Here is a 15389-nt window from a genome sequence, read left to right as displayed (position 1 = left end):
GTTTTTTTTATTATAAATTTAAAAAAAGCCAAAAAAATTAAGAGTTTAAATTATTTTTAAATAAATTATTTAAGCTTACAATAATAGCAAATGCTATACAATGAAATACTTTATTTTTAAGATTATATAATACATATTAACTAATTAATTTACATTAGAGAATATTAAAACTATTCTTAGTGATTAATTAGATAAGTATTTAATTTATTGAAAATGAATAGAAAAACTAGAAACAATACAAATTTTTTTAAAAATAAATCTCAAACAATAAAAAATAATACAATTATTTTAAATAATTAAAAATTAAAAACTAAATAAATAACAATAATTTATTCATCAACTAGAATTTATGTTTTAATATTTTAGATATAATTTTACTTTTGTCAAAAATCATATAAATCAAACAGGATTTGCTAAGGAAAGAAGTTGCATTAAGGAGCTATTATTTTGTAAAATAAATCTACTTTTATTATGGAGTAAATAAATGAATTTATTAGAATTTTAGAATCTGAACACAATAAAACAAAGTATTCTTCCATATTTTATGAATAGCCGTACTAAAATAATCTATTTATTAAGGCCTTCTTTAATTTCTTTTACTCGATTACATTTAATGGTTCTTTAAATGATATAGCCCTGTTAGGAATCTATGACTAATCGCTATAAAAATTGCAAAAAATATCCAAAAATATATTTTTTGATAGCTAAACAGATGAATTATTCAAAGTAAATAAGCCTCCATAATTTATTTTACGAAAACCAACTTATGGATTAGGAGTAAAGGATAAATCAAGCAATTAATACCAGAATTTTTCGCTAGTTTGAGTAACGTTTGTTACCAAATTAAATTCTATTAAAACAAATTTTTTTGAATTTATTACAATTTTTTCTGCTATCTCTCTATCAATGCTCAATTATGCAATATACTCATAATTTTTAGTGAGATACTAATAAAGGCAAATACTAAAATAGTATAAGGTTATCATAGTATTAATCCAGAAAGCAAATACTATCACTTGAGAAAATTAACTTAGAAGACTATTTTGCTAAAAACAAGGAGATTAGCTATCATAAAGTGCATAATAAATCAGACATTCAATAAATTAAACTATTCTCATAAAGACGAGAGTCCTCTATGAGCTCATTTTAGAATCTTTATAATTATCTGGTTTCTTTATTTTGCCATAAGAAAAAAATGGGCTTGTATCAGAAATGAATGAAAAAGATATTAAAAGAGTAGAAAGAAACGTCTTAGTTTGATTATCACTTACGTTGTAGAATTCAAATTTATCACCATATATCGCAAGACAGAAAACAACAATTATGGCCAATTTAATTGCCACTACTATCCAAAATTCAAAGTTAGAATAGGATATTATAAAGAGGGTCATCATACCTGTTAAAGAGAGACATTGCATTAGCACTGATAAAAACGCTAAGAACTCAAACATATTCAGAAAGTGGACTTTAAATGTGTTACTTAAGTACATTACATTAGCAGATTAAATAATAATAAAAATAAATGATATTATTATCAAATATTGCAAATAGGGCTTTTAGTAGGAAAAGTATTCGCTTCTTAGTAGGTAAATATAGAAGACCCAGGGTAGAAAGAAAAATCTAATAAATAATTTAATCATAAAATGGATATCATTTGACCAAATTTATTCTGATTTTTTTTTGAGGAGAAAATAGAGATCAAGTATGTCAAAAAAGAGAAAGATTTCTTCATCTCTGTTTTAAGATAGCTTTTTATGCATATAAAGTTTCTCTATTATGAATAAGCTAACATAGTACGCAAAGAAAAGGTGGTGCCCTTCGAATAGGAGGCTGAAATTTAATATATTTAGTGTTTAAATGCTAATAGTGTAAAATATTCCTTAAATAGTAAAGTAAGTTTGATTGAATTCCATCAGCTTTCTTTATTTCTTTCTTCAATACTATAACATCAATTTTGTTTTATTACTTTTTCTTTTTAAAAGATTTCAATTAAATGTATTTAGTTGAAGTTAAATAATCTAAAGTCTAAAAAAATTGTCAAATATAAACTTTTTATTCATTAAAATAGTTAAAAAACTCTTTTTACAAATAATTAGCAAATATTCATTTTTTCGTTGATTAAAAATTTTAATTAAAATTAATAATATTATTAAATAAATTCACTCATTTTATTAGTCTTCCCTAAGTAAACTACATATGCAAAGTTACTCACTCAATAATTTTATTTTTTTGATGGTGGACTAACTAAACTTTTAAATATTTCTTAGTTTTCAATAATAAATTTAGATATTATGATCTATCAAATTAATAATAAAAATAAATTGGACAATAATTCAATAAATTATTAAATCTCTTTAGTTTTTTTGACATATCAATAAAAATAAACATGCTTATCTGGATTAAAATTAATTATTAATCTTGAAAATGTAAATAATTATTTTATTCTCTAAAGCTCATAAAAGCATTTAGAAAAATGTTTATAATTGGATTTAATAAGAACAAAAGCTGAACTCTTAATATACCTCATTTTAATATTTGCTCTCATTTAAAATGTCTAATCTAAACTAATTGCTAACTTGATTATGATACTTACTAAACATTAAGTAGATATCATTTTTTTATTGCTGTAATATTCAGTACTAAAATCTAGTTTTGGATATGACTAGATTAGTTTGTGGTAACTAATCAAAAATATTTGGGTTTAATTAATTTTTTTTACTTTATTACTTAGAAATTGAAAATAAATGTGATTATATTAATTTAATAATATATATTATAGAAAATCATAAATAATCTTAAAATTTTTATTCAAAAATATTTATGGCAGACCCAAATTGAATTTGCTATTGACAAAATAACACTTTTTTTGCATAATTTTTCATTAAAATTTAATTATGTAACCATACATGAGATTTTTCCAACCAATAGATTACCATTTAGGGTAGTCTACAAAAGAAAAATATATACATTTATTTGTTTTACCAAAAACAAAAACACATATTTTAAAATTTACTTAATTTATATGAATTGCTAGTAAAATATAGTATTTATGAATATTATATTTTATTATTTCTACAAAGATTTTCTAAACATTCTTTATTCTGTAAACCCTACCTATTACTTAAGAAAATCAATTTTTTTACACTTTCTTTACTTACTGAAATTTATATTATAAAAACAGTCATAAATTGCCAATGTTTTAAATATTTTCTCAATATTTAATATCTACTAATCTTCATAAAAAATTACTAAAGTGTATGGAGCTTTAAATAAGTGAATTTATTTCATATAAATTTTGATTTATTTTATTAAGCATATTTAAACATAATATTTGTTTCTTTAGTTTTGATTTATTTTCATTTTTTCAGTAAAATTATGATTCTCCCAAAAGTAATTAACACAAAATTGATAAAATTCAAAATAATTAAATTTCAATGTATTATTTTTAAAGAATAATAGCATTATTTAAAACCAAGGCATCAAAAAATAAATTTTCTTTATTATTAAATATTTTCATTTATATAGTTAATTTTTTTTTTTATTAAAGTATTTTTTTTTCTGGTTATATGATAAAGCAGATTTTTTATCTATTTTTATTAAAGTACTGATATTTGTTAATTATATTTGTGCAAATTCCTTACAATATTTAGCTGTTATATACATACATACATAGATACATACATACAAACAAACATAAAATTTAATTTAAGGTTATATTGTTTGTAGAATAAATATTAATTTTTATTTAGTTTACTAGTAATTTAATTAAGGGATTTAAAGTAACTAAATTTATTTATTTACTTTAGCTGTTTAATTCTAAAAATATTAGCTTTTCAATCAAATAGTTTTCATAATGAATAGCTAATTGCTTGTTTGGATATCATATATAAATTTAGGTAGTTTATTCATAGTACTTTATTCTATATTAAATGGATTATTATTTAAAGAGACAAATATGATAAGAATGAACTAGATATTTAACATATATAAATATCTATTCTTAAATACTTTTGAGTTTCCGATCAGATATAGATAAAATAGGTCATTTTATATGAAATTATTATTCAAAAAAGTTGATTTTTATATGTCTATATTAATTATTAAGAATTAATTCTTCTCATTTATTTAATTTAATATGTCTATCATGATTTAACTTTAAAGAAAGATTAATCAACCAAATTTTATCAGGCCATAATAGAGTATAAAAAATTGATATTAATTTAATCTTTAGATTGATATTTTTTTAATTAAAAAAACAAACGAACTAATTTACTCAAGAATATGGATACAAAGGATAACTCTGAGTAGGCACAGTAATCTTCTTAGTCTACAAATGGTAAGAAGATCTACAAAGACTCAGAATAGTAGCAAGGTTAAAAACCTAATTTTAATTCCAACTTCCGTAATAATAACAACGGATAGTAAAATAATTTAGAATCCTCTGATATCGGAGTTGATAAAAAATAAAAGAAACCCTTGAAATTAACTTCAAGTAATTTCAATGAAGTTAATAATAACAACAACAACAACAATAAAAATAAGGGTTAGGTAGTTTATGTTAGAGCTAATAATAATGCTCAACAAGAAGGCTAAAATGCTGAAGAACAAAAAAACAATTAACAAAGAAATTTAGAAAATCCTAAAAAGGAATATGGATAGAATGTAAATAATAATAATAGCAATGGTAAAAGAAACTTTGATAGACCAAGAAAAGACAACTAATAAAATTAGGGTGAATAATAGTAAGGAAATAACAGAAGATAAGGTAACAGAAATAATGGATAAAGACAAGGAGATTAGGAAAAGTAGGTTAAATAATAAGGAAATCCAAATCAATAAAAAAATGAATTTAATAGAGGCTAAGAATATTAAAATGAAATTAAAAGTGAAAGATAGAATATAAAGGAAGGTTAAAGCAGTGATCCTGACTAAAACGAGTAAAATCATGAAAAAAATGTTAATAGATTTAAGAAGCCAAACCAAAGAGGTGAAAATTTTGGCTAAAATCAAAATAATAGAGAATAAGGTTTAGATTCATAGCAATCATAAAATAGAGGATAGAATAAGCCTTAAAGCAGATAAGGAGGATACAATCAATAATAATAAAATAGAACTTATGAGAGGAAAGAAAAAAAACCTTTTAATAAAAAGGAAAATGCCGATGCTGATAAATAAAGCTAACTATAAAATAGAAAGATTAGAGAAGAAGAAAAATTGAGAAGAGAAGAATAAGAAGGAATTGATCCTGATGAGTAAGATATTATAGATGATGGCGGTGCTGCAGATGAAGGGGAAGATTAAGTTTTTGATATTTTAAAAGAAAACAAAAATACATTAAGAGATACATTGATAAAAAGATTAAAGAGAAAGAAAATTGATTGTCCTATATGCTATGAAAAAATAGGACTTCGCTCATCTATGTGGTCTTGTGTATAATGCTATCACCCTTTCCATTTAGAGTGCTTGAAAAAGTGGATTTATAATTCAAATAAAGACAGAAAGAATTTCACACTATATAATTGGAGCTGTCCCAATTGCCAATACATTTACAGCGACAAGATGCCAACTTATGCTTGCTTCTGTGGAAAATATAAAAACCCTGAATTTGATCCTTATATTGTAAGCAGCAATTTATTCATAATAATAATAATAATATAAATCATTTATTTATTTAAAAATTTAGAATCCTCATAGTTGTGGAGATACATGTGGAAAAAAAAGAGGAAACAATTGCACTCATCCTTGTGATGTTCCATGCCACCCAGGACCTTGTCCTCCTTGTACTTTAAAGGGAGAACCTATTAGATGCTACTGCAAGAAGTAAAAGAAAGATGTTTTTTGTTCAGACAATCAAACTTCTTACGAATGTGGCCAATAATGTTAAAAAGTTCTTAACTGTGGAAAGCATTTTTGTGAAAAAAATTGTGTAAATAAAATAAATTTTTAAAATAAAATAAATAAATTTTTCATTTTATTCTAATTATATTTTTACATAAAAAGCATGCTGGAGAATGCAACAAATGTACTTAATAAGTAGAAGCTGTTTGTTTTTGTGGTGAAGAGAAAAAAAGTGCTATCTGTGGTTAAAATTTGTTTGCTTGTAATAGAAAATGCAACAAAACATTAGATTGTGGAAATCATAAATGCTAATAATAATGTCATCCAGGGTATTGTTTATTTGTGTTAATTTAATATTTTTAAATGTTTAATTATTATACAAAGACCTTGTGCTAAATGTGAATTGAACCCCGAAGATGTCGATACTTGTCCTTGCGGAAAAAACACTCTGCTTACATTGGCAGGTGGTAATTTCAGAGAGGAATGCACAGACCCTATTCCTGTATGTGGAAATCCATGCAAAAAAGTATTATCTTGTGGAGTACATTTTTGTAAGAAGTCTTGTCATGAAGTAAGCAATTATTTAATATGAGTTTCAAATTTAATCAAATTTTTTTTATTTTGAAGGGCTCTTGTCCACCATGTAAGGAATCTGTAGAGGAACTTTGCAGATGTAAATTTAATAGCAGAATTGTTTAATGCTATGAATTAAGAGAAGCTGATCACTAGTAATTTATTTGTGATAGAGTTTGCAAAAAGCTCAAATCATGCAATGTCCATCCATGTAACACACCATGCTGCCCTGCAAGAAAAGGATAAGATGTAGATGGAGTTCATCTTTGCTTGAAGGTATGTGAAAAGCCATTAAATTGTGGAAAACATAATTGTGAACTCTTTTGTCACTTAGGTATTTGTCCAAAATGCCCAATAAAAATAAATGAGCCTATAACCTGTGTTTGTGGAAAAACTTCCCTAGCTCCTCCTTAACCATGTGGAACAAAACCTCCTGAGTGTCACGAGCCTTGCTCCAGACAAAAGCCCTGCGGACATCCTTGCCACTTAGATTGTCATCAAGACGAATGTCCTCCTTGTGAGTACAAAGTCGATAAAGTCTGTCACTGTGGTAGATAAGTTGTGAAGGATGTCAGTTGCTCTAAAGATGCCCTATGCACAGTCGCTTGCAATAAAGTAAATTAAAATCTTTTGGAAATTTTAATGTTAATATTTTTAAATATTTATTAAGATAATGTCTTGTGGCCATAAATGTGAAACTGTATGCCATGTTGGAGAATGTCCAAAAGACAATCCTTAGTAAGGTTGTGGAAGAAAATGTGGTAGAAAGAGAAAATTCTGCGAGCATATCTGTGTCTCTATTTGCCATGGAAGTAAACAAAAATATTTTTAAAATTATAATTAATTAATCATAAATATTTAAATGATAAAGTGTCTGAGTGTCCATAGGATCCTTGTAAAGTCGAAATAGTAATTAAATGTAAGTGTGGAGAAAGAGAAGCTTTTGTTGAATGTGGATCATCAGACAGTGCTTTAGATAGAACTCTTGCTTGCAACGAACTATGCAAAAATATTAAAAGATTTGCCTTCTTCCATGATAAAAACAAAATTTATTATCCTGCACTTCTCATTCGTTTTGCTAAGTTCTATATGGTTTACCTTCTTAAGATAGAAAAGAAGATTGAAACATTTATCAAATCAAATGATAAAGAGCTCACCATTCCTTTCTAGAATGATGATTATTCTAAGAAATTCGGTCTCTAATCCTTGCTTGGTAAGCATTACCACTTGAATGTTTAATACTACAATCATTTCAAGTAGCCCTACTTTGTGATAGAAAAGAGTTCAGATATGGTTATTCCAAAAATGACTCTTTCAGAATACTACAGAAAGGTTGAAAAGGGTGAAATAAAACCAGAAGTTCTTCCTTTTGAGGCATCCATTAAATTTATCAATAGCATAAGAGATGACCCTAATCATTAAGTACTTGAAAATATCCTTAGAGACTTCGCAAAAGAGTACTATGTTGAAAAAGAAGACCGTTAATTGGTTATCCATTTCTGGGAAAAGGTAATTAATATTAAAATTTATTATTTTTAGAAAATGAAACTCATATTATTTGAATGAATATTAGAGTAAGGCTGAAATGGCTTCTAAAAAATTGAAGAAGAGTACAACCGGTTACAGTAACTTTACTTTAGAAATTAATGAAAGACTTGTCAAAGAAGAAGAGAGCTAAATGACAGCACCTAACGAAGTTACTAGAGTCAAAAAACGTATCATAACAAAGACTGAATAAGAGGCTCCCTAGCACAGTGACGATGAAGAAGAAAAGCAACTTAAATTAAATAAAGAATAGTCATAAATAATTTAATAAAGGGAGTACTTTAAAGACAAAGCTTGTCTTTATGAAATGTGCTCTCAAACTGAAATCGATGAAAGAACTTCACGTATGCTAATAGATATTTTTGAATAGGATCCTAGAACTGGATAAATGTCACCATATAATAAGTGGATGGTTAAAGCATATCTTAGAACCAGCTAAACTAATACTCAGCCTGAGAATATCCGTCCTCCTGATGTCCTTCTCCTGACAACAAAATACTTAGTGAATAAAATTCTAGATGCTAATTTCTATGTAAATGTACCTTTCAAGTACCCCAGAGACAAGCAAGGCAAGAGACGCAGCCATACATTCGATGATATATATAATTTTGTTAGTGATAGATTCAAAGCAATCAGATAAGACATCACCATATTAAATTACACAACTGAAGAGACTATTTATGTTATGGAAATCATTTGTAGATTCTATGCTATCTGCTTGTATGAATGCCAAAATATCGAATAAGGATATGACAGGAAAATTTTAATTGACGATCTTTAAACATCTTTATCTCAACTATTGAATATGTATCAAGATATTAATGATTATGCTTATGTTGATAACAAATATGAAATGTACTTCTACACTCTTATTCTCAACGCTAGAGACGACATATTTATAAATAAATTCTTAGCTACTATTCCTGACCCAGACCACTAAAAAGTAATCATTTATTTTATATTTTAATCGAATATATTCTCATTTTTTTTAATTTTAATTAAAGGTAAAAACTGCTTTATAGATTATTGACTGTGTTAAGAATTTAGATTACTTCAACTTCTTTTAGATTGTGAAATAACTTGACTATATTGAAACCTGTGTTGTCTTCAATCTTTTCCCTTACATAAGAAACCAAGCAGTTAGTATTATGAGAAAATCAAAATTAGCTAAGACTGTTGCAGAAATTTAAGAGTTATTCTTCTTTGATTCTTCAGAATAAACAGTAGAATTTTTGAAAACAATTGGATTAGATACTTCCAAATTGAGTCTTCCTCCTCAATATGAGACAGGTAATGAAGATGAACTTAAGCAAGCCAAAAAGGAAAATGAATAAGTAAAGAGTGAGGGTAATGATGATACTAAAACCTCAGATTAATAACAAGGCCAAGACTAAGATAATTTAAATATAAATTCTAATACCGAAATATAAAAGAATAAAAATCTCAACTTAGAAGAAAATGGTGAAAAATTAAATTAAACTGAAGCAGAAGATATTAAAAACTCATCTAAACCTGATTAAAAAGAAGAAGAAGGAAAAGCAGAAGAAGAAGGAGAATAAGAAGAAGAAGAAAAATAAATCGAAGAAGAAAAACCCAAAAAGTATAAGCTTAAAAAAGTGTTTATTGATTGGAAAATAATATATGAAAATACTGAATACTCATTCAAAGAAATAAACTTGAGAATTAGTGATAAAAAATCAATAGATTATTATCCTAATTATAAGTAAATAAAAGCTACAAACAACGATAATATCGTTACAAGAGCTTTCTTAGTTATGGGATTTAAATCTAAAATCCAAAGTTAATCAGAAGAAGCAAGCGAATAAGATTAATAATAACAAGTTTAAGAACAAGAAAAAAATGAATGATTTTGAATGAAACATTGAAAAGAGTATAATGAAATAAAATAAAAGACAAACAACACTTCGTTAATTTAAAACTTATTTTAATAAGCATTTAGCTTTATTTAAAAATTGTTTATTTTCTTATGTTACTTTATACTACATATTAAATCTAATTTAATTAAAATTTACTAATCTTCTCTTCATTATCCTACTTTTAGTATTTTCATCGCCAGCATTATTAATTAATCAACTATTTAAATTATTTGAGTTTATTTGGATAATTTTTTGTATTGATTATTTAAAAAGAATAAAGCGGTTAATTTAAATAATTTTATTTAATTAATTGGTTTTAATTAAGATCAAGAATTTCAAATAGAATAAATGTAAATTGATAAAATGTTTATATTTAAATAGAGTTAACAAAATAAATGTAATTAGATATATTTAAAAATAGAATAACTTCTAATTTTAAAAAGGAACAAATTTAGAAAATAGAAATAGTACGTTTTTGTTGGAAGATGATAATCTTGTTATTAAAATCAACCAATTTTTAATTAAATACCTTTAACTATTGATCAAAAACGCTTAGATTTAAGTAAAATAATAATAACAATACATATTAAATAAGTAAATATATATTTTTGGAAGATAAAATAATGAAATAAGCTTTTTAGTTTCTGATAATAGGGATTAGCTTATTTTTAGTAGCTTGCAGCAAGCTAAGAAAATAGGATAGCATTTAAGAATCAAATATCGCAGATGAAATAAAGCATTATTCTAACATCCATATGAATTCTTTGAAAATAATTGGAAATGATAAAGAAGATGCAGTAATAGAATTATTAAATTCAGAATAGAGCAAATACTAAATAATTTTTAAAGCAGAGACTGGTGTTTTAACAATTTAAAATAATTACGTAGAAATACTTGAAGTGTCAGAAAATCAATTCATAATAAAGGCCTAACATACTCGTTTCCGTAACTTGGTATTTGAGAGAGATGTATATGTAGGAGATGTGAAATAATGGAATTAGATAGTAGCAGAAAATTTTTGGAATGAACCATTCGGTTGGAGCATTAATCAAATAACAAAATGCGGTGGAATTTATATGTTGGGAGGATATGGAATAACTGCAAAAAAAGAATTACAAAAAACTTTTGAAGATATCCCCTCTCATACAACTATAAGAGTTACTGGCTCTTTCCACTTTATAGATGCTTGGAGTGGCGAGGCAGCTTTTATTAAAATTCTTTTCCTGGAAAAAGATACATTTGAATATTTGTGGACTTAAACATATGATTTCTCAAAAACAAAGAATGGAATAAATATTTGTGGGTCTGACTATGTCGAAGGTTAATTGACAAGCAATTTCGATTTTACTATTCCCCACAGTTCAAAATCACTAACTTTGGTTTTTGGAACTAATTTGTAAGATGATCCTTATGAAAATTCTTACGGAATTTCTAATTTAAAAATTTATATTCGTTGACCTACTTTTTATTATTTGTTTCAAAAAAAAAAATGTAGTGAATGCTATTCAATAAGTTAAAATAAAGAAGATTATGGTTTATTTAAATAATTTAGCATGATATTAAATATTTATACTATCTTTTGTATTAACTTAATTTCTTCTATTTGGTGGTCATTTACTTAAAAGTGTATCTACTATTTATGACAAAATTTGCAGATCTTAATTCAAGTTTATTTCTTATTATCTGTTAGTATGTTTAATTGTTCTTTTTTAAATAAATATTTTATAAAAAAAAAATTAGAATTTATGTAAAATGTAGATTATTTGCTCTATTTAATATAATATTTAATATTTTGTACTTATAGAATTATTAAAAAATGAATTAAAAAATTTTTTAAATGAAATTTCAAGTAAGAAGCAAGGGCTGCCAGTAATATTGGCAAATTACTAATCAATAATTTTTATAAAAATAAATTAACCATTTATTTTTTAATATGATTTAATGATTATAAATATATTATTGATATTTATTTTACTATTTTGTTAATTTTTCAAGTATAAAAAATTGTGATTAAAAATCTATTAATAATTTAACTTTGTAGAAGCAAAAATAATTAAATATACTGTTAATTATAAATAAATAATTTATAATACTTAAGTTCTATTAATAAAACAAATAATTAATTGAAGTACAATAAATTACGCTTATACACTATAGAAGAAAAAAATAAAATCTACATATATGGGTTGTGTAAATAGGCTATCTAACTTTTTAGTAAAGACTGATTTTTTAGGAAAGTAATTTGAGCTTAAACCGAACGCAAACGAGAAAAATGGAACTCCATTAGTAAATTAAAATTTTTTATTTAGAATATGTTCAGATAGGAAACAATATATATTTATATGTATATCTTAATAGGGAGGACTTTTGACTTGGCTAATACTTATATTTATATTTCTATTTACTGTTGGAAAATATTTAGAAGAGACATTTTAAAGTCTAAATTAATATTCAGGTATATTTTTTAAGTTTGCTAAAACCATTTATGAGTTTTTTATATTCGATTTATGTGTATTAAATTTCTACTTAAAATAATTACATTATTTATTGCATATTATAAAGGGGAAGTATAATAAATTGACAGTAGTGATATTTAAATTAATGGGTCTAATAGTATCTTGGCTTTCTATTTTATGAAAGAAACTGAAAATGGAGCTAATTATGTTGGATTATAAAATATAACGCAAGAGTTTAGCATCGAAGTAGAATTAGTTACTAAAATAAAATTTCAGACAGGTTTTTAAATATCTAAGTAGAATTATTAGTTAATTGAATGTAATGATTTTCAGAAAAATATAAAACAGTCCAATCTAGATATAACACCAACTTAACTATATTGTTTTTAAGGCAACTACAATTTAAGTTCAACTTATAATAAATAGTTAGAATCTAATTTGTAAATTTCATTTTCTAAAATTAACCCATTAGAAAAAAACATTACTAAATATTTTTTGAGACTTATAATTTTGTAATCTTAACTATCTTAAGACTCAACTAAATCTGTAAGTAGTATAGATAAGTTAACATTGATACCTTACGTTTACGAATACTAATTTGATATGAGTACATTTAAAAATGTGGATGTCGAATTATCTGTAATAATTTTTGAAAATATAAGTATAATTTGTTAACCTTATAAATTAAATTAAAAGCAAGTTTTAATTAAACAACGAGAGGAAGGAATGCTCAGTAACCTTTATGGAAACAACGACTATATGATTTAACATCAAGGCTTACAAGTAAATTTCTAAAATATAGAAACGAAAACCTAATTGGAAAATTAAAGTGATTCAGCTAATTTTGTTTTGAAATTTAAAAATGATGGGTCTTAAAAGATAATGCTATTAAATTCTTAAAGTTTAGTAATTACTATATGCTTGAATTTGGCAAATTTTGGAGGATTATTGGGTATTTTAATTTAATTATAAATTCCTAAATCAAAAAAAATTTTATTATTTTTTGGCAGAAAGAAAAGCAAAATCTATGAATGCTTATTTAATTAAGACAGTTTTTTTTGTTCAAAACCATGTGCTTTAAAATAAATAATGTTAAATCGTTTAAAACCTTATTTTTTTTTTCATAAGCAGCCATGCTTTATTTAAAAAATAATATTTGATAAGCATTTAAAATAAATTTAAAATCATAAAAGTAATTTAAAAAAAATATTTTTAAATAAAAATTTTGCTTTTTAAAAATTTTTTAAAATCCAAAAGGTTTATTCAATATGAATGTTTTATTGTTATAATCCTTAGTCTTTATTTTTCTATACTTCCTGCTCAAAAATATAAAAGTGTTTTTAGTTATTTATTTATTTCAATGAGAATTATTTATTAAATAATTAATAATAATAAATATTTAGTCAGCCTTCTTGGAATAATTGGTATTTTTTATGGCGTTTATCAAAAACATAAAATAATCGTTAGTTTAATGAAGAACACGTTCTATTTTGATTTTTAAGAGCATAATTCTAATTAAAATAATATTAAAAATAAAGAGCTAGAAAAGCATATTATTTCTATTAATGGCTCCCAACTAATAAATTTAGGAAGTAATATGGGAAAGTAAATAGACTATTCTTTTTACTAGTTTCTTTGGATGAAAACTTAAGAATCTTGTCAAGCAGTTGCGGATTTGTTTGGATTAGATTATAAAATCGAAGATAAAAATGAAAAAATGAGAATTTACAGGATGGCTGAACAAAAAATTGAATAAGATTTAGATATCACACACATCCTTAAAAGATTATATGATATAGATAAACTTAAATTATTGCTTCTTGATGAGTAACAAATATAATTATTTAATACTCTTGCTAAACCAGTAATTAAGATACAAAAGAAAAAAAGTTTAAGACTGCACAGATAATCAAGATAAGGTACTGTAAATACATAAATGCTTCGAGTTAGTTAATTTTTTTAAAGTGGTGCTATTATTCATGACCCTAAGCAGCTTTTTTATATCTATCAAAGTATCAAAGAAAACTAAAATAGAAATATAGCAATGAACCAAAATATTTTATAATTAGTTAAAGAACATGATTTGGTTTAAAATATATTAAATAAAGAGGAAACTATGCAGAAAATTAAATAACAACTTTATCATCCAGATAAAATTGAGAATAAAAACTAGAATAGCGATAAATCATGTGAAAGTGAAGTAAATAAAAAATATCTAAAAGATAGAGCTGAAAAAATATAGAAACCTTAGAATTCACATAAAAGTATTTCTCAATGCAATATCAATAACCCTAAAAACCAAAAATCAAAATAGGATTTTAGAGAAAGTATTGTACTGCATCCAAATTAAAAAAATATTTTAAATATTAATGATTTATAATAAATAAAAATGCATGACCCTTTAAAAATTTAGTCTCTAAATAGTATATAGAGTCCTTTGTATTAGAAAAAATAAAAAATTTTATCTCAGTTTTCTATAAATTAGTAAAGTTTTGGGTAAGTTTAGCTATCTTTTGAGGAATTCAATTAAAGTAAACAAGAAAAAAAAAATGGATCAATTTATCCAAATAAGTTGAAGCTATGGAGTCACAGATAAAGTCCATTTTTAGCCTATAAAAATAAATAAAGTTAATTAGAATAGAGTCCAAACTAAAACTCCCAAACAAGTAATGAAGACAATTAATAGAATGAATATGCCAATGTTTTATAATTAAATTAAGATAAAAGTTGTTAATTTGATATAACTCCAAATAAGAATAGCTAAATTTTATTTTTATTAGACCAAAATTCTAATCAAAGCAAGCTTGAAAAACAATCATTCAGTGAACTTTAATTTTCTAATAATAATATTCATCCTAAAATATAATCAAATCAAAAATAAAGCACATATACCAATTAAGTTATTGAAAAATGCCAATCTAAAGACTCACCTTGCAGCAGTAATTTAGAAACTTCAAATATTTCTGAATCAATACCAAATTAATAAAAGTGAATATAAATAAATAAACAAATAAATAATTAATTTATATTTGGTAATTTAAAATGATTAGTAAGAAATGAATTAACAAAATTCAAAATTACCTTGTTAAAATTACATTTT

The 15389-nt window shown here is 24.3% G+C and overlaps 4 protein-coding genes across 4 annotated transcripts; 3 read left to right on the top strand and 1 right to left on the bottom strand. All coding sequences in view use genetic code 6, as the record gives it.

Moving 5' to 3' along the window:
* Positions 1-383: 383 nt before the first annotated feature.
* On the bottom strand, positions 384-1913 carry TTHERM_000317419 (transmembrane protein, putative; the record flags this gene model as incomplete). Its single annotated transcript, XM_012798941.1, has 1 exon — positions 384-1913. The coding sequence occupies one exon, from the start codon at positions 1911-1913 to the stop codon at positions 384-386; it is 1530 nt and encodes a 509-aa protein (XP_012654395.1).
* A 2368-nt stretch (positions 1914-4281) lies between these two features.
* On the top strand, positions 4282-9824 carry TTHERM_00317400 (SAC3/GANP family protein; the record flags this gene model as incomplete). The annotated part of the gene is made up of 9 exons (XM_001021421.3): positions 4282-5619; positions 5684-5926; positions 6001-6167; positions 6223-6409; positions 6466-7026; positions 7082-7223; positions 7283-7920; positions 7985-8899; positions 8961-9824. 9 exons carry the CDS (start codon positions 4282-4284, stop codon positions 9822-9824), a joined length of 5055 nt encoding a protein of 1684 aa, XP_001021421.2.
* A 764-nt stretch (positions 9825-10588) lies between these two features.
* On the top strand, positions 10589-11290 carry TTHERM_00317390 (hypothetical protein; the record flags this gene model as incomplete). The annotated part of the gene is made up of 1 exon (XM_001021420.2): positions 10589-11290. One exon carries the CDS (start codon positions 10589-10591, stop codon positions 11288-11290), a length of 702 nt encoding a protein of 233 aa, XP_001021420.2.
* A 676-nt stretch (positions 11291-11966) lies between these two features.
* Positions 11967-15281, top strand: TTHERM_00317380 (transmembrane protein, putative; the record flags this gene model as incomplete). Its single annotated transcript, XM_001021419.2, has 5 exons — positions 11967-12119; positions 12192-12288; positions 12396-12928; positions 12986-13241; positions 13693-15281. The coding sequence occupies exons 1-5, from the start codon at positions 12015-12017 to the stop codon at positions 15279-15281; spliced, it is 2580 nt and encodes an 859-aa protein (XP_001021419.2). The 5' UTR covers positions 11967-12014.
* Positions 15282-15389: the final 108 nt, after the last annotated feature.

This window comes from Tetrahymena thermophila (genome assembly GCF_000189635.1).
Source record: "Tetrahymena thermophila SB210 genomic scaffold scf_8254548, whole genome shotgun sequence".
NCBI classification, from domain to species: Eukaryota; Ciliophora; class Oligohymenophorea; order Hymenostomatida; family Tetrahymenidae; genus Tetrahymena; species Tetrahymena thermophila.
This window is presented reverse-complemented; position numbering and strand designations above follow the sequence as displayed.